Source organism: Capricornis sumatraensis, chromosome 4, assembly GCF_032405125.1.
Source record: "Capricornis sumatraensis isolate serow.1 chromosome 4, serow.2, whole genome shotgun sequence".
Taxonomy (NCBI): domain Eukaryota; kingdom Metazoa; phylum Chordata; class Mammalia; order Artiodactyla; family Bovidae; genus Capricornis; species Capricornis sumatraensis.
This window is the reverse complement of record NC_091072.1, coordinates 161,130,680-161,144,926: the sequence shown is the minus strand read 5'-3', so window position 1 is coordinate 161,144,926 and position 14,247 is coordinate 161,130,680. Positions and strand designations below refer to the sequence as shown.

The 14,247-nt window shown below is 57.5% G+C and overlaps 1 protein-coding gene across 1 annotated transcript in view; it reads right to left on the bottom strand.

Moving 5' to 3' along the window:
* The window catches only part of TBC1D22A (TBC1 domain family member 22A), a 263,232-nt gene that overhangs the window by 159,774 nt on the left and 89,211 nt on the right, over window positions 1–14,247 (bottom strand). The window contains exons 6-7 of the mRNA XM_068971006.1: window positions 3,880–4,008; window positions 335–397 (exon numbers count right to left, since the gene is read on the bottom strand). Coding sequence (XP_068827107.1) covers window positions 335–397; window positions 3,880–4,008 — 192 coding nt within the window. The remainder of the gene's footprint in view (window positions 1–334; window positions 398–3,879; window positions 4,009–14,247) is intronic.

Below are 14,247 nucleotides of genomic sequence, written 5' to 3'. Positions count from 1 at the left end.
CCAGGAGAGCAGGCATCTCCTGGGGAGGGGCCTGGGGGCGGCTGAGAGCTGCAGGCAGCCTCTACGTGACCGACCACACTCGGGTGGGTCAAACTTGGATGGGGCTCTCAGTCCTACTCTGGGTGGGGGGCCCACGTGTGTAAACCACAGGCACACATACACTCCACCTGTGTTCCTTTGTACACACCGATGTTTGCACAATAAAAAAAGGACAATGAGCACTGTGTGTTGGCAACTCTGCCCCAGGGGCCACCCCAGCCCCCACCGTGGGTAGAGCCGCCGGGACAGCGGGCGTGGGGCTCCCTCTGCAGGACGTCCAGATCCCAGCTCTTACCTCTGTCACTTTGGGCTGAAGTATCAACGCTTCGGGACTCATTCGAGGGATGTCTATGTGGATCTGGAGACAGAGGAGAAAGACACACGGATTTTAAAAGCTGACAGACGTCGCGACAGGCATGATGATTAAAAGCAGTGCTGAGCAACAGCAGCGGGTGTACTCGGGATCTTGCCTGCTCTCTCTGGGCCGGGCATTCTCCTGTGGCGGGGGCAGGTTCCATCCGCCGGGCCCCCGCCCCGTCCCGGCATGACAGCCTTGCTACACACTACCCACCCGGTAACGGCAGCTGGCCGGCTAGAAACAGAGCAGGCCCTCGGCTATTTAGTAACAGGATCCATAGCAATTAGTAAGCATTGATTTCCAGCCTCTGACACGGGGAGCAATTCGAGTACATCAATAGCGTACAAGTTTTTGGCCGTTGACAGCTTCTTCTTGGAACCCGGGACACATTTTTTCTGCGCTGTACACAGTCCTTGGGGGAATCCAGAGCACTGTTCAGAGGCAGCATTTCAAAAGCCCTGGGAGGAACAGCAGGCCCCACCCAACCACCGTCTGACAGGAGAGTCATCACAGAGCTCACGCACCATGCAGCGGCACCTCCGGCTCCGGTAAGCCTGCTCAGGGCTTGAGCCGGCATCTGGCCGGCCCCCAGTACCCCATGTGAACACCCCACTGCAGCCAATGCTACTGCCATCCCCATTCACTCGGGCACACGGGCCGAGGGAAGGCGGCGCGTCATGATGCCGTGGGGAGGGGGCTGCGATGCAGGTCCACCCTCATCCTTGCCTGTGACCACGAGGGTCCTGACACCCACAGGGCCTGGGTCTCCTCACCCCCTCGCCAGCACCGTGGCCGGGGCTACCCCAGCGGGCTCTGCATCCTTGCCCACCAGAGCCCCGCCCCGCCGCTCAGAGCTGCCGGGGGATGCAGGGCCCTGGAGCTGCACAGCTCTGGCTGGCGGGAGCTGCTCCCACTAGCGGGGCCCACCCTGAACTCTCCCCTCAGGTGAGAACCCGGGAATGCGCTGCCCATAGGCGGTCCCAAGGGAGGCAGTGAGACTGCCCAGGGAGAGAACTGGGCCGGGGTCAGGGGCCGGCAGACTAGCGAGTTCAGGGACTGTGGACTATGAGGCGGTAGGAGAGAGAGAGAGAAGGGAAGTCGGAGAGGAGACTGCATCAGAGGAAGATAAGAAACGACCCGACTCAGACCCGCTGAGCAGCGCAGGGAGGGATCTTTACGCCGAGACGTGCAGGCACCCACGGTTTGGGAAGGAGACTCCGAGGACGAGGACTACAGTCTGCTGGGGCCGGAGCCCTGCAGCTGGCCACGGGCAGGAGACCAGAACCCTCCAGATCCCACCCTGTGGCCAGGGTGTCCGCCAAGGCCACCTCAGAGCTGACCCCGCGCCATCAGAGCCACGGCGGCATGCCAGGGGCCAGAGGAGCTGCCCGCCACGTGCTGGCTAGGGGGCAGGGCAGTGCACCTCAGCACCAGCTCAGCACGCCCCGCCCCCACACACAGGACTGGGCCAGCTGGGGCGGCCACAATGTCCACAGAACCCGCAGGGCGGGGAGGACACGCCAGGTGAGCTGGGACCAACTCTTTGTGCTTTGGTTGTGACAGCTTCACCCACAGAAACCTATAGAACAGAGGGCAAGAGAAGGGCGGGAAGCAGACGGGGTCCTGGCTACCTGGGGCTGTGCGGAGGCCAGGCCACACCCCTTGGGCAGACGAGCAGCCAAGGTCACTTCATGGGTCAATCCCCGGGAGTGGGCAGCAAGTGAGGAGACCAGGGTGCCCAAGCCCCAGACCCGGGCCGGCTCCATCATGACCTAACAGAGCGCCTGAAATGGCCCTGCAGGACAGCCCAGGGTCCACCTTCAAGAGGCAGGCACACGGCCCAGGGCAGGCAGGCCCCAGCAGTGAACCCTGTGCGCAGTCATACTGACACAAACATAGACACATTCGGGGACTCACAGTAACAGGCGAGCTTTTTATTACAGTAACTACTGAGTAAAGATGCGTGCAACCCGCCTTTAGTTAGCTCTCCCGCAAGAAATTCGTAACAGGACGAGGCCCGCTAAATCCCGCAGAGAGATGCTGGGGTCATCTAGAAATTCGTAACAGGACGAGGCCCGCTAAATCCTGCAGAGAGGTGCTGGGGTCGTCTAGAAATTCGTAACAGGACGAGGCCCGCTAAATCCTGCAGAGAGATGCTGGGGTCGTCTAGAAATTCGTAACAGGACGAGGCCCGCTAAATCCCACAGAGAGATGCTGGGGTTGTCCTGTGCACGCCTTTTTCTGAAATAAGAACATGGCAAAAACACAGGCAAAACAGTAATGAATGAGCCCACTCACGGAAACCAGCAACGCGGAGAAGCAGCCAGGCGAGCCGGCCTTCCCTGGCCCAATCCACACGTATGCTGCATCCGAGCTCAGTTTCCCAGAGGCACAGGTGGCAGCGCCCGTGGCCTGGGAGCCGCCGGAGTTGTAGACAGAGGACGAGGCCCAGTGTACGGCAGGGCCAGAGGCCGAGAAGAGCCCACCTGGAGGGTGAGAAGGGGCCCCCGCCCTCTCCCTACGCCCACCATGAGTCACTCCTCCTGCAGGGTTGCCAGGGTTCCCCTGCGGGGAGGGTGCTGTCCAAGAGCCCCCCTAACTTAGAGGACCGTGATGACCAAGCAGGGGGAAGGCCCGTCTCTGGACCTCTCGGCGGCACTGCGCCACATCGACAAGCAGGCCTGGGTATCTGAGCAGAAAATTCAGCGACGCTCCTGCACCCAGAGGCCGGGTGTGTCAGGGGTAACACTTCCACTGACACGTCTCGGGAAAATCAGACGCTCATCCCAGAATGCGAGGCAGGGCTGCCAAGTCCTAACCACCTTTTTGTTTAACGGCGGCTCGGACCGTTCTGAATTCTCACATGGTACAAAGACAAGGAGAGTTAGGGAGGCCTCCAGCGATTCCAACAGCAAATTCTGGATGCACGGTGAACCGTAAATCAATTTCAAGTATTTTTCCCATTATGCACAGCGTCTGTCAACTGATTATTCAAGAGGCCATCATTATACCCATTTTGTATTAAACTAAATAGCCAAATGATAAGCTAGCTACACCTCCGCTGTGGACTGAACTGCGTCCCTCCAGAGCCGAGCTGAGCGGCACGGCTCTCCTCAACGTAAACCACACCCTCGATGGCACCAGAGGTCAGCGCCTGGGGCCCTGGGGACTCACTCCTCTGACCTGACCCAGAGGGATGTCGACCTCTGACCTTCAGGTCAGATGGCCCCTGAGTCACAAGACACACTCCCCTCAGGGCTCCAGGCTCTCTGTTCTGTGGCTCCAATGAAAATACCTTCCCACTCCTGTAGGAGGAACTGGAGATGCCCAAGGTGCTATGTTTAGGGGAAATTCACCATTATCAGGGAAAATAAAGATCTGTGGCCCAATCAGGGGCCTGCCAGGTAAAGCATTTCCACCAAGAGAGATGTCACCGAGTGAAAGAATTTTCAGTAACAAGAAAAAAGAAAACGTGTTCCCACCTGTCTATAGGTATCCTGGTGAACCTCATCATTCCTGGAATCGTAATAGTGATCGATAAAAGCAAAATATTCTTTCTGTTTCCTTTGGAGAGTGGCTGGTCTTCGGTCTACATTGGCAGGAAGGTAACCCTGTGTGAGAAAAAAACACGAAAAGAATATACACTTAATAGTAACTCGTGGAATGAGTAAGTATATATGGTTAATGGTAACTCATGGATGGCATCACCAACTGAACGGACATGAATTTGTGCCAACTCCGGGAGCCAGTGGAAGACAGGGAAGTCTGGCGTGCTGCAGTCCATGGGGTCACAAAGAGTCGGACGCAACTTAGCAACTAAGCAGCAACGACTCATGGAATCTCTATGAGAAGTCTTTAATCAAAAGGCTCACATCTTTTCCTTTTTTTAAAATTTCATTCTGTTTTTTCTGACACGCTGCACAGCATTTGGGATGTTACTGATAGTTTCCCGATCAGGGATGAAACCCTTGTCCCCTGCAGTGGAAGAGCAGAGTCTTAACGACTGGACTAGGGAATTCCCAAAAGGCTCACATCTCGAAATGAGCTTGGTGCTCTGAAATGCGATATAGAGGGGAGGACATAAACGAGAGGCAGCGAGCTGAGCCCTCGGGAACTACAGCCCTGCCCGTCCTCCCCAGGGGTCCGGGCTCGGCACTGCAGCCTCCCCGGGGGTGAAGGATCTTCACCCACGGACGCACAGAGGGGCAGGGGCCCGGCGGCGGGCTGGCATCCACCGAGCTCCTACAGCAGGACCAAGAGCCGAAACCCCATCTGGACATGCTTCGTACAGCACAGAGAGGTCAGGCATGTGCAGGCTTACATGTGTGTCCATGACACACCCAGGCGCACACAGACACATGTGTGTGCCCGTGTCCACACACGTGTGCGTTTTCTCCTCTCTCCAAAGACTCCTGGATCTTGGCAGCCGCAGTCCGGGTCCAGACTCAGCGAGGGTCAGGCGGCGAAGAGCGGCCAGGAAGAGCCCAGACAGCTGCCTCCCATTTCCCACTTCTTCAGTCCGAACACTGCTGCTGCATCACACCCAGAACAGAAGGTCCCTGCTTCACGTGAGTGGCTCCATGACAGGTGACAAGGCGCACAGCTGCGTGACGACTGCCCGTGAAGATCAGAGCAGCCTGTCACCCCGAGGCCGTCCTGAGGCCCACCTCGGCCAGGAGGAGTCGGGAGTCACTCCCTCTGCCCCACACATCTCAGCCGCCACCCCAGAACCGCACGGAAATGGCACCACGGGGGCCGGAGCCCGGCAGCAAGGCTGCCCTCGCCCAGGTGCTGTCGTTCTGTCTGACTTACAGCGTCGCGCCAGTCTCTGTACAGCGGAGTGACTCAGCTGTGCACACACTCACGCTCTTTCTTTATATTCGTTCCCATTACGGTTTATCCCAGGAGATGGGACACAGTTCCCTGTGCGCCACAGCAGGACCTTGTCGTTTATCCGTTCTGAACGTAGTAGTTGCATCTACCAACCCCGAACTCCCAGTCCTTCCCCCTCCCTCACCCCCGACATCCGCCCAGCAACCACAAGTCTGGTCTCTCTGTCTGTGGGTCTGTTTCTGTCTCGTAGACAAACTCATTCGTGTCATATTTCAGACCTCAGCAGATGAACAGATAAAGAAGATGTCATATGTGTGTGTGTGTGTGTGTGTGTGTGTGTGTATGTGTGTGTGTATAATGGAATATATAAAAAGAATGGCCATAAAAAAGAATGGAAGAATGCCCCTTGCGCAACACGGATGCAGCTAGAGATTATCGTGCTGAACGTGAAGCCAGAAGGAGAGAGAGAAACATCGCGTGACAGACCGCTGTCTCCGGAGACTCTTTCTGAAACTAGCAGTGACCCCCCAACCCTTTCTCCCTGAGTGGAATTCCAGGCTATGGTTAAACCAGTTTGTGAAGCCACTCACTCTTTGCTGATCATCTGAGTTGTTTCTGGTTTGGGGTTATTTTAAATAACGACTGTTATAAATATTCTTGTACCAGGCTTTTACGACATACACTTGATTTCTCCTGGGTAACTGGGTCATAACGTAGGTGTATGCTTAATTTTCTCAGAAACTGCCAGATCTTTTCCCAGAAGGACAATACGGTTTTCCACACTAACTAACAAGGTCTGAGAACCTTAGAGTGTTGTCCATCTCTAAACATCAGTCCTTGTCAAGGGCTTTTACTTCATTTCCCAAATGATTCACGACGTTGAACGTCTTTTCGCAGACCCCTCTGCCACTGTTTCTCTCCTTTGAAGAAGCATCTGTTCAAATCCTTTGCCCGTTTTTTTTTTTTAACCAGTTGCTTGCTTTCTTACTGAGTTTTATGAGTGCTATATACATTCGAGATGCAAGTCTTTTTGACAAATATATGCACTCTGATTATATTCTCCTAGCCTGTGGCTTGCCTTTTTAATGTCTCAAACAATAGCAGTTTTAAATGTTCGTAAAGTCCAAAGGACAGTTTTCCTTTTATACTTATATTTAGCAGTTCTTGTGTCCTGCATGAGAAGGATTTTCTCCTTGCTTTTTCCCTAGACGTCTTAAAGCTCATTCCTTGTGTGTCCCTCCTCACCCCTCGGGCATCCCTTCAGCGGTCACTTCCTCAGGAGGCTGGGCCTGGCCCAAGTGGGGCCTGCTCACACAGCCCCCCAGCAGCACCCGGCAGGCACCTAACTTTCAGTGAGTGACCCCACCTGAAAGTGGGCAAATGACCAAACACAGCTGCCGCCTTTCAGAGTGTCTCCCCGTCCACGGTGGACGTCACTGTGTTTGCTGTCAAACAAACAGCGTCCTGGAGAGCCTCTGGGTACCACATCCGAGGCCCTTCCTTCAGGGTGAGCAATCCCCTTCCTTCAGGACAAGTCCTGATGAGCCAATGTGCCCCACCATTCCACCAGCTCCAGTGACCGACAGGCTCAGGGGAAAAGGGGGAACCAGAAGCAGGCACAAAAGCCAGGTACAGGGTGTTCTCTGTGGCTGTTTGTGAATCAAAAAGCATGTGCACAGTCTGGAGCTGTGGCAGCCATCCTGTGACCATGACGGAGAACCACGAGCCACAGATCCACCATAAAGAGCTGACGCGAGGACAGCCGTGCTCAGCCTGGAGGATGAAGTCAATCTAAGTCCAGCCGCCCCTTCTCAGCCATGTGAGCACACGCATCCCCTTTACCCCACCATTAACAGCTGACGCGAGGACAGCCGTGCTCAGCCTGGAGGATGAAGTCAATCTAAGTCCAGCCGCCCCTTCTCAGCCATGTGAGCACACACATCCCCTTTACCCCACCATAAAGGGCGGACGCGAGGACAACTGTGCTCAGCCTTGAGGATGAAGTCGCCCCAGGTCCAGCTGCCCCTTCTCAGCCGTGTGAGCACGCACATCCCCTTTACCCCACTTTGGGCATCAGTTAGCATCTGTTCTGTATCATAAACTACACACTCATGCACATTTGTTTTAACACATTTGGATCACATCATTTAAACTTTTTAATAAACGTGTATTGAAATATAACGTGTGTGTGCACACGTTGCCCAAATATGTGTGTGAACGATCATAAAATGAACACATCTCAGGGCACGCTGGGGCCCTCCTGGCCACTGACCCTTACTCCTGACCTGCTGTCAGAGGTCCTCCCTGACTCCTCACACCTGCCAGGTTTTGCCTATCAGGTTTCTGAACTTTACACACATGGAATCTTCTTCTTTTCTTTTCCGCCTCATTGCTTAAACTCGGTGCTACATTTGAAAAATCCATTCGTTCTGGAACACAAGCCAGTGGTTAATTCTCACTGCTGCATAACATCTCCATGTGCAAAATCCATTCTGTTAACAGACATCCGGGCAGTGACCAGGTTTCTGCGATAAACGTTCTCATGCCTGCCTTTTACAGCACACGACATCCATTTTGTTAGGTGTATAACGGGGAGCAGAGGTCGGCGTACCTTTGACAGGTTTTGCTGAAGAATTTCCCAAGTGACTACACTCCCGGGGGGACATGCACGAGAGCATGGCCTCCCTTCTTCCCAACGCTGGGCACCACCGCCTTTTCCTTGCAGCCATGCTGACGGGCTCACGGAGGTGTCCACCAGCTGGCAGGCCTCAGCTGCCTCTCCAGGGGCCTGCGGGAGGCCAGGCGCATCCTCACCCGTGAGCAGCCCTCCCCCTCCTGTTCGGTGGTCCGCCCCCTCCTGCTTCGCAGGCGCCTGCTGCACCGTCTGCACGGCAGGCCTGCAGTAAACATCACCTCCTCCTGCCTGTGGCTTCTTGCCCATTAATGACATCTTTTGATGAACAGAAGCTCCTAACATGAACAAAGCCCAATTTACTTTTAATGACTAGTCCTTTCCATGGCCTTTTTAAGGAAATTTTCTCTCCAACATTCTGTGCTTACATACCTGGACTTAAAATCGTGAACCCTGGCTCCCACTGACGTAACGTCTTGTTCTCCTGCGGGGCTCAGCAAGTGCCAGCCCACCGCCCATTTCTGTAACCAGGACATCAGGGGCACGAAGCCATATCTGTTTGCCCATGTGTGTGGCTGTTTGCACATGACTGAGGCAGAGCTGAGGAGCCGGAAAGTGACCGTGTGACCCACTGACACACAGGCTCAGACGCTTGCTAACCAGCCCGTTACAGCAGAAGCTTAGCAAGCCGTGCTCTGCAAGCACTGGCCCCCAGGGCTCCGTGGCCTGCCACCACGTGAACGTCTTCATCACACACTTCTGTCTAACCTTCCCTCGATTTCTCAACATTCTGAATATTTTCAAATGTCTAGTACTCCAAAATACGTGGTGCTAAGCAATGTCTGATTTTTCCTGGAGTAAAATGTCTACAAGCGCGTCGTCGGCTCAATGGGAGACGGGATATACTTAAGGCTCTTGATGCGTTTTTTCAAAGTGACCCTGCCAGGAGGTTAGCAATTTACACCCCAGCAGGCTTGTCACAAGTGTCGCCCGTCCTCCACCTTCTATAGCAGCGAGGAGGAGCCCCCCTGAAGAACAGCCGCCCTAAAATGCCCTCAGTTAATTACGACCCGTCAGAAAGGGGCCCTGCTGTTCCCAGTGTGGCAGTGGGTCCAGCTGACAGATCCCTGCAGTCGGCAGCGTGCGGCCCCCTTACCGAGGGAGGCAGCGGCCACTGGTCCTACCTGCCTCCATTTTCTGGTCAAATGAGGCCTCTTGTATCCCAAAGAGCAGACCACTCCGCACACTTACACCAGCGACAAAAACCACCACCAGCCCCCAGTGTGGACTGAAGACACGGGCTGCCTCCTGCGCCTTCACACCAGCCAGTAAAGTGCCCACTTGAGCAGCTCAGACCCCGCCCCTTTCAGCCAGCATCACCCAAAACCACCCAGAGCCCTCCTCCTGCTTGGACCCCAGCCCAGCCCTGCCGAGGGCGTGAAGTTACAGGGGAGGGGGGCCAGTCACAGCTTCAGAGACTCCATCTGGGAGCCCAGGCACCCACCAGGCCCAGGTGGGCCTTGACAGCCACGTCAAGCCCCACTGCCTCCTGGACAGTGGCCATGGGCTGGGTTTACTTCTTCTTCTTTGTCCTGAAACTGCCACAGTCCCGGGTAAGGAAAGGGAGGGACAGCTCCTCGCCGGGATCCTGCTGCACACAGGCCTGGCTGCACCCAAGCCCCACCTCTGCGGCCACCCCCACCACTGGAGCTGCTGGAGGCCCAGGCCCCACCTCCCCCGCCAACCCCCCGCCCCGCCAGACAGGCCTCCCCGCTGGAAATGCCCAACCAGACCACCAGGCACCTCCTGCTCCCGCCCGGCCTGGCCCTTCCCACCTCTCAGCCCAGGATGCTCTCTCCCTTCCCCGGCCTGGCACCCCCAAGACTCAAGGCCCCTCTGAGCTAACGGCTCCCTCCACCCTGGGTCCCATCCCCTGCACCGTGGGCTGGCAGACCACTCACAGGCCACATCCAGCCTGCAGGGAACCTTTTCAGGAACACAGCCACGCACCCTCATCATAGGAGAATCTCACAGCAACGTGGGCAGCGACGCAGGCAGTGACGCGGCCGCCCCATGAAGGCACCGCCTCCGCCTCTGCAGGGCTGGCTCCCAGGAGCGGGCGCCGCAGCCGTTCCATAGGAGCGCCGGCCCAGCGTCCACCCACCTTCTGGCCCCAGGGCCGAGGGACATGTCCAGGCACTGCGTCCACCCTCCTATTCCTCAGAGAGCAAGCGGCTCCTCAGCGGGGCTGCCTGGTCTGCACCGTCGGCCCACGCCCTGCTGGAGTCAGTGCCGCCCTCTCCAAGGAGCCCATGAATCTGGGTGGGACCGAGACCCTGCAAGGCCCCATTCCTCCCTCCCCAAGTCCTGGCTCCCAAGTAGCCACCCCAGCCACCAGCCTGGCCCTTGGGGCCCCTCCTACTTCGCTCACGTTTCGTTCTGTGACATCAGCCCTTCTAAGATGCTGTGAACTTCAGTCACTGCATTTACCGCCATCTCCTCTCACTGGCATGCCAGCTCCAGCACGCAGGAATCCTCGCCCCTCTGTTCACAGACATCCCAGGGGCTCAGGGTACTGTCTGGCACAACAGATACTCCGCAGATACTTGGTGGATGAAGGCACGAGGTCAACAGATCTGGGATGACACTGTCACACCCCAAGAAGGGTCTCTACCCAGGAGGCTAGGAGGTCGTGTCTGAACTAATTCATGAGAAGTAGGGGGCTCAGTGGTAAAGAATATATCTGCCAATGCAGGAGACGTGGGTTCAATCCCTGCCTTGGGAAGATCCCCCGGAGGAGGGCATGGCAACCCACCCCAGTACTCTTGCCTGGAGAACCCCATGGACAGAGGAGCCCAACGGGCTACAGTCCACGGGGTCGCAGAGTCGGACGCAACCGCACTACTAAACACCAGCAACAGGGAGGGGCTGGCGTCCTCCTCTGGGCTGGGTCTGGAGACTGCGGAGCGGATGGAGGTGAAGAGACAGAGGACAGCCGCGGGGAGCCCTGGGCAAGCTCGAGACGGCCTAGCACGGGAGGAGCGTGGACACGCGTGCAGCGGCCAGGTCAGGGCACCAGGGCTGCCACGGGGGCGCCGGCTGCAGCTGGAGGGGACAGCCTGACACAGAGCACCTGCGGCGGCGCCGGTGGATTCTAACTGAACGGGAACAAGGACCCAGAAAGTCTCGCCAGCCTCAAATGTTAACTAAAGAACCGAGACAGTACTTCTGACAGGCAAGGGCATCGAAGCAGGGATGCGGGCAACAAGCAAGCCCACACAGCCTCCTGATGCTCCCCTTCCTAAAGGAAAACACACACATGCAAGTTGAGGCCTCCAGATAATTAAGCAAGACTGGAAATTATGCAAATGAAATATATTCAAGTATGCAATGAATTTTAAATGACAGAACTACAGAAAACTTAATTGCTGTATTAGCATGCTATAAAAACACTAATCATAAATGTAAAACAATGCATGCATATACTTATATCGGAATTGTCCCGCTGACACAAACATCACGTCACTCCCTCCCGCTGGGTTCACGTGCAAACTCACCTCAATAAGCGGCGAGAACGAAGCATGGTGTAAGAGCTTCACTCACCATTCCCAGCCATTCTACTGACTGCCACGAACCGCAAGTGCTTAGTTTTTGTTGGGTATTTCTGAAACGCTTTTTTAAAAGAGCCAGAAATGTCATTTTCTAGAGCGTTAATTATTTAAGTTTTTGTCTCATGTTGGAGTTTAGTTAACTAACAACGTTGTGTTAGTTCCAGGTTTTACAGCAAGTGTTTCGGTCACACGTATACAATCCCCCGTTCTTGCTGCAAGCTCTCTTCCCATTTACGTTATTACAGAATATTGAGCAGGGACCCCTGTGCCATGCGGCAGGTCCCTGCTGGCTGTCTATCTGAAGGAAAGCAGTGTCTACAGCATTAGTTTTTAAAAGTTTCTGCACCACGTGCATGGAATTTCGGCATCAGATGGCATCAGAGGCGGTTTACCGGTGAGCTCTGGGGGTACGGGTTAGTTCTCCTGAGTGACCAGAGCCCAGCTTCCCATCTTTCTTCATTAAAGCGGCATCTCCTACTCATCCATTAAGAAAGTGCTCATCCACACACCACCGGGACAGTGTTAACGGCAGACCCTGAACCCATCAGGCAAGCCAGCAGTCTCCCTAAATGGGGCGGAGCATAAACTCTTAGCTCCTCAGCTAAGCACCCAGTGCTCGGACCTCCCGCTCCCTCCTTCGCCCTGAGAAAACCATGCCCCACAGCCACCCCGTCAGCCCCAGCTCATGGGACTCCCCTCTCCTGCAGACCCCTGCTGTGGTGGAGGAGGAGCGGAGCCGTGGTGCGGGGGTCCCCAGCTCCCCAGTGCGGGCTCCCTCAGACTCGCTGACAACCCCAGTCCGTTCTCTGCCCTACCAGAGGGTCAACAGCCCCAGCCCCTCAGCTGCAGGTGAGTCAGGCCCAGCTGTGCCCCACCAGCGCCTCCGCCCAGGGGTGCTGCCCTCGACGCCCCATCTCCCAGCGGGCTCAGGGGTGCCCTGCCCTGTCCCTCGGGGGACCGGAGTGTTCCAGAGCAGCGGTCCCCGCCCTGGACCTGCGAGAGCACCCCTGGGGAATCCAGATGGCAGCAATGCCCAAGCCCCCGGGTAACACGAGTGTGGACCCAGGATGGAGAGCTGCAGGTGGAGAGGAGGCCCGAAGCCCACCCGCCCCCGCCTCCTCCCCCCAGCCTGGGCCAGGTGCTCGGTGGAACCCGGAGTCGGTGCACACCCCGGGACCGCAGTCCACCCCGGGATCTGCTCCGTGGGCCCACACGTCAGCATCTGCAAGAGCTCCCCAGGAGACAAGCGTGTGAGGCCCTCGGAGAATGACCAAGAGCCAGTCCTGACTGGGAAGACTGCTGCTCCACCCCCGGCCCAACCACAGGAGCCCCCTGGGTGCTTCCTCCAGGACACTCGTGGGCCTGACACTTGTGAAGGGCCCAGCCCAGGACAGACGCTCAAGAAACATCTGCTGAATCCGGGCCGAGTGGTTAACGGGGTTCACCGTGTGCTCCGAGTCTCCCATCAGAGAACACGCTCCGCGGCTGACTGCACCGGGGGCACCCCAGGACAAGCACAGAGGCTCACGAGCTCCGGGTGTGGTTCACAGGATGGGAGAGGACGGCCCCCACAGTCAGACGTCCCCCTGCCTGCCCAAGCCCAGGTCCGACCAGCACCCCTTAACTGCGTGGGTTCCCTGCCCCTGGACGCCCAGATGCCCTCTCCACCCCAAGGCCACAGCACGTGCAGGCGGGAGCCCTGCAGGCGGGGGTGACACCCCTGCTGACCCGCACGGGCCTGCATGGTCAGCGAGCACCCACACTGGCTTTCTCCTTGGTGGCCTGGGCCCCTCCTCCTCTTCCGTCCCGCCCATCCCAGCCCCTACCCTCTTCCAAGGGGCATGGCCCGCTGCTTGCCCAGGAATCTCTCACACTGTGCCGAACGGCACACAGCAAACAGCTGAGAAACGCTTGCAGGACAAGCAGGGAGAACGTGCGCAGGGAGGGCAGGTGCCCTGTCTGCAGGGGGCCGGCTCCGCCCCAGGCCAGAGGCAGAGAAAGAAGGGGCTCCCTCCTCTGCCACAGGGACGTGGCCGTTCCCCTTCCCTGCTTTCCCGGCGGCAGACCCTGGAAGTGCTCGGGCGGCAGCGCGGGCGGCAGCGCGGAGCGAACAAGGGGAGGAGGCGAGCTGCAGTCCCTCCCCCGCCCACGGCGCCTGGCTTCACCCCGCAGCCCCCCGCCCTCACTCAGGCCTTCAGCAGGCGGCCCAGCCCGGGCACCTGGCCTCCCCGCACCCCCACCTCCCATCCCCTCCCCACCCCAAGGGGTCAGCTGACCCGCCGGTTCCGCAGAGCCTCGGTGTTGATTCTCTGCCTCCCCCGGGCCACGTGACCTCCCATGTCGCTCACCGGGGGAACCCTGACACAGCCTTAGAGATGGCCCGAAGCACCCCACCTTCTCCAGAGGCTGTGGAATGCCCTCCCCGCTGGTGGCCCACCTTTGGAGGGACGGGCTTGGCTCACTGTCCCCAACGCCTTTTTAACTCATCTGTCAATGCAAGTCGAAAACAGCGAGAACTGCCCCCGTCACCTCTGCCCTTTTCCTCCACCCCAGCCGACCTCTGCTTTCAGACCCCGGGGAGTGAAGACCCCAGACACGTGCCCATGATACTGTCGCCCTCCTCTCGCCCACTGGGGCAGCCTGCGGCCCACGCATGCCACGGTCTGTGGTCCCCCAGTCAAATCCCGCTGCACCCCGGACCAACCCCAAGGCCCCCAGACTCTGTGGTGCGCTGGAGTCTGGCTCCCCTCTGCCTCTGGACAAGGGCCCCTGTA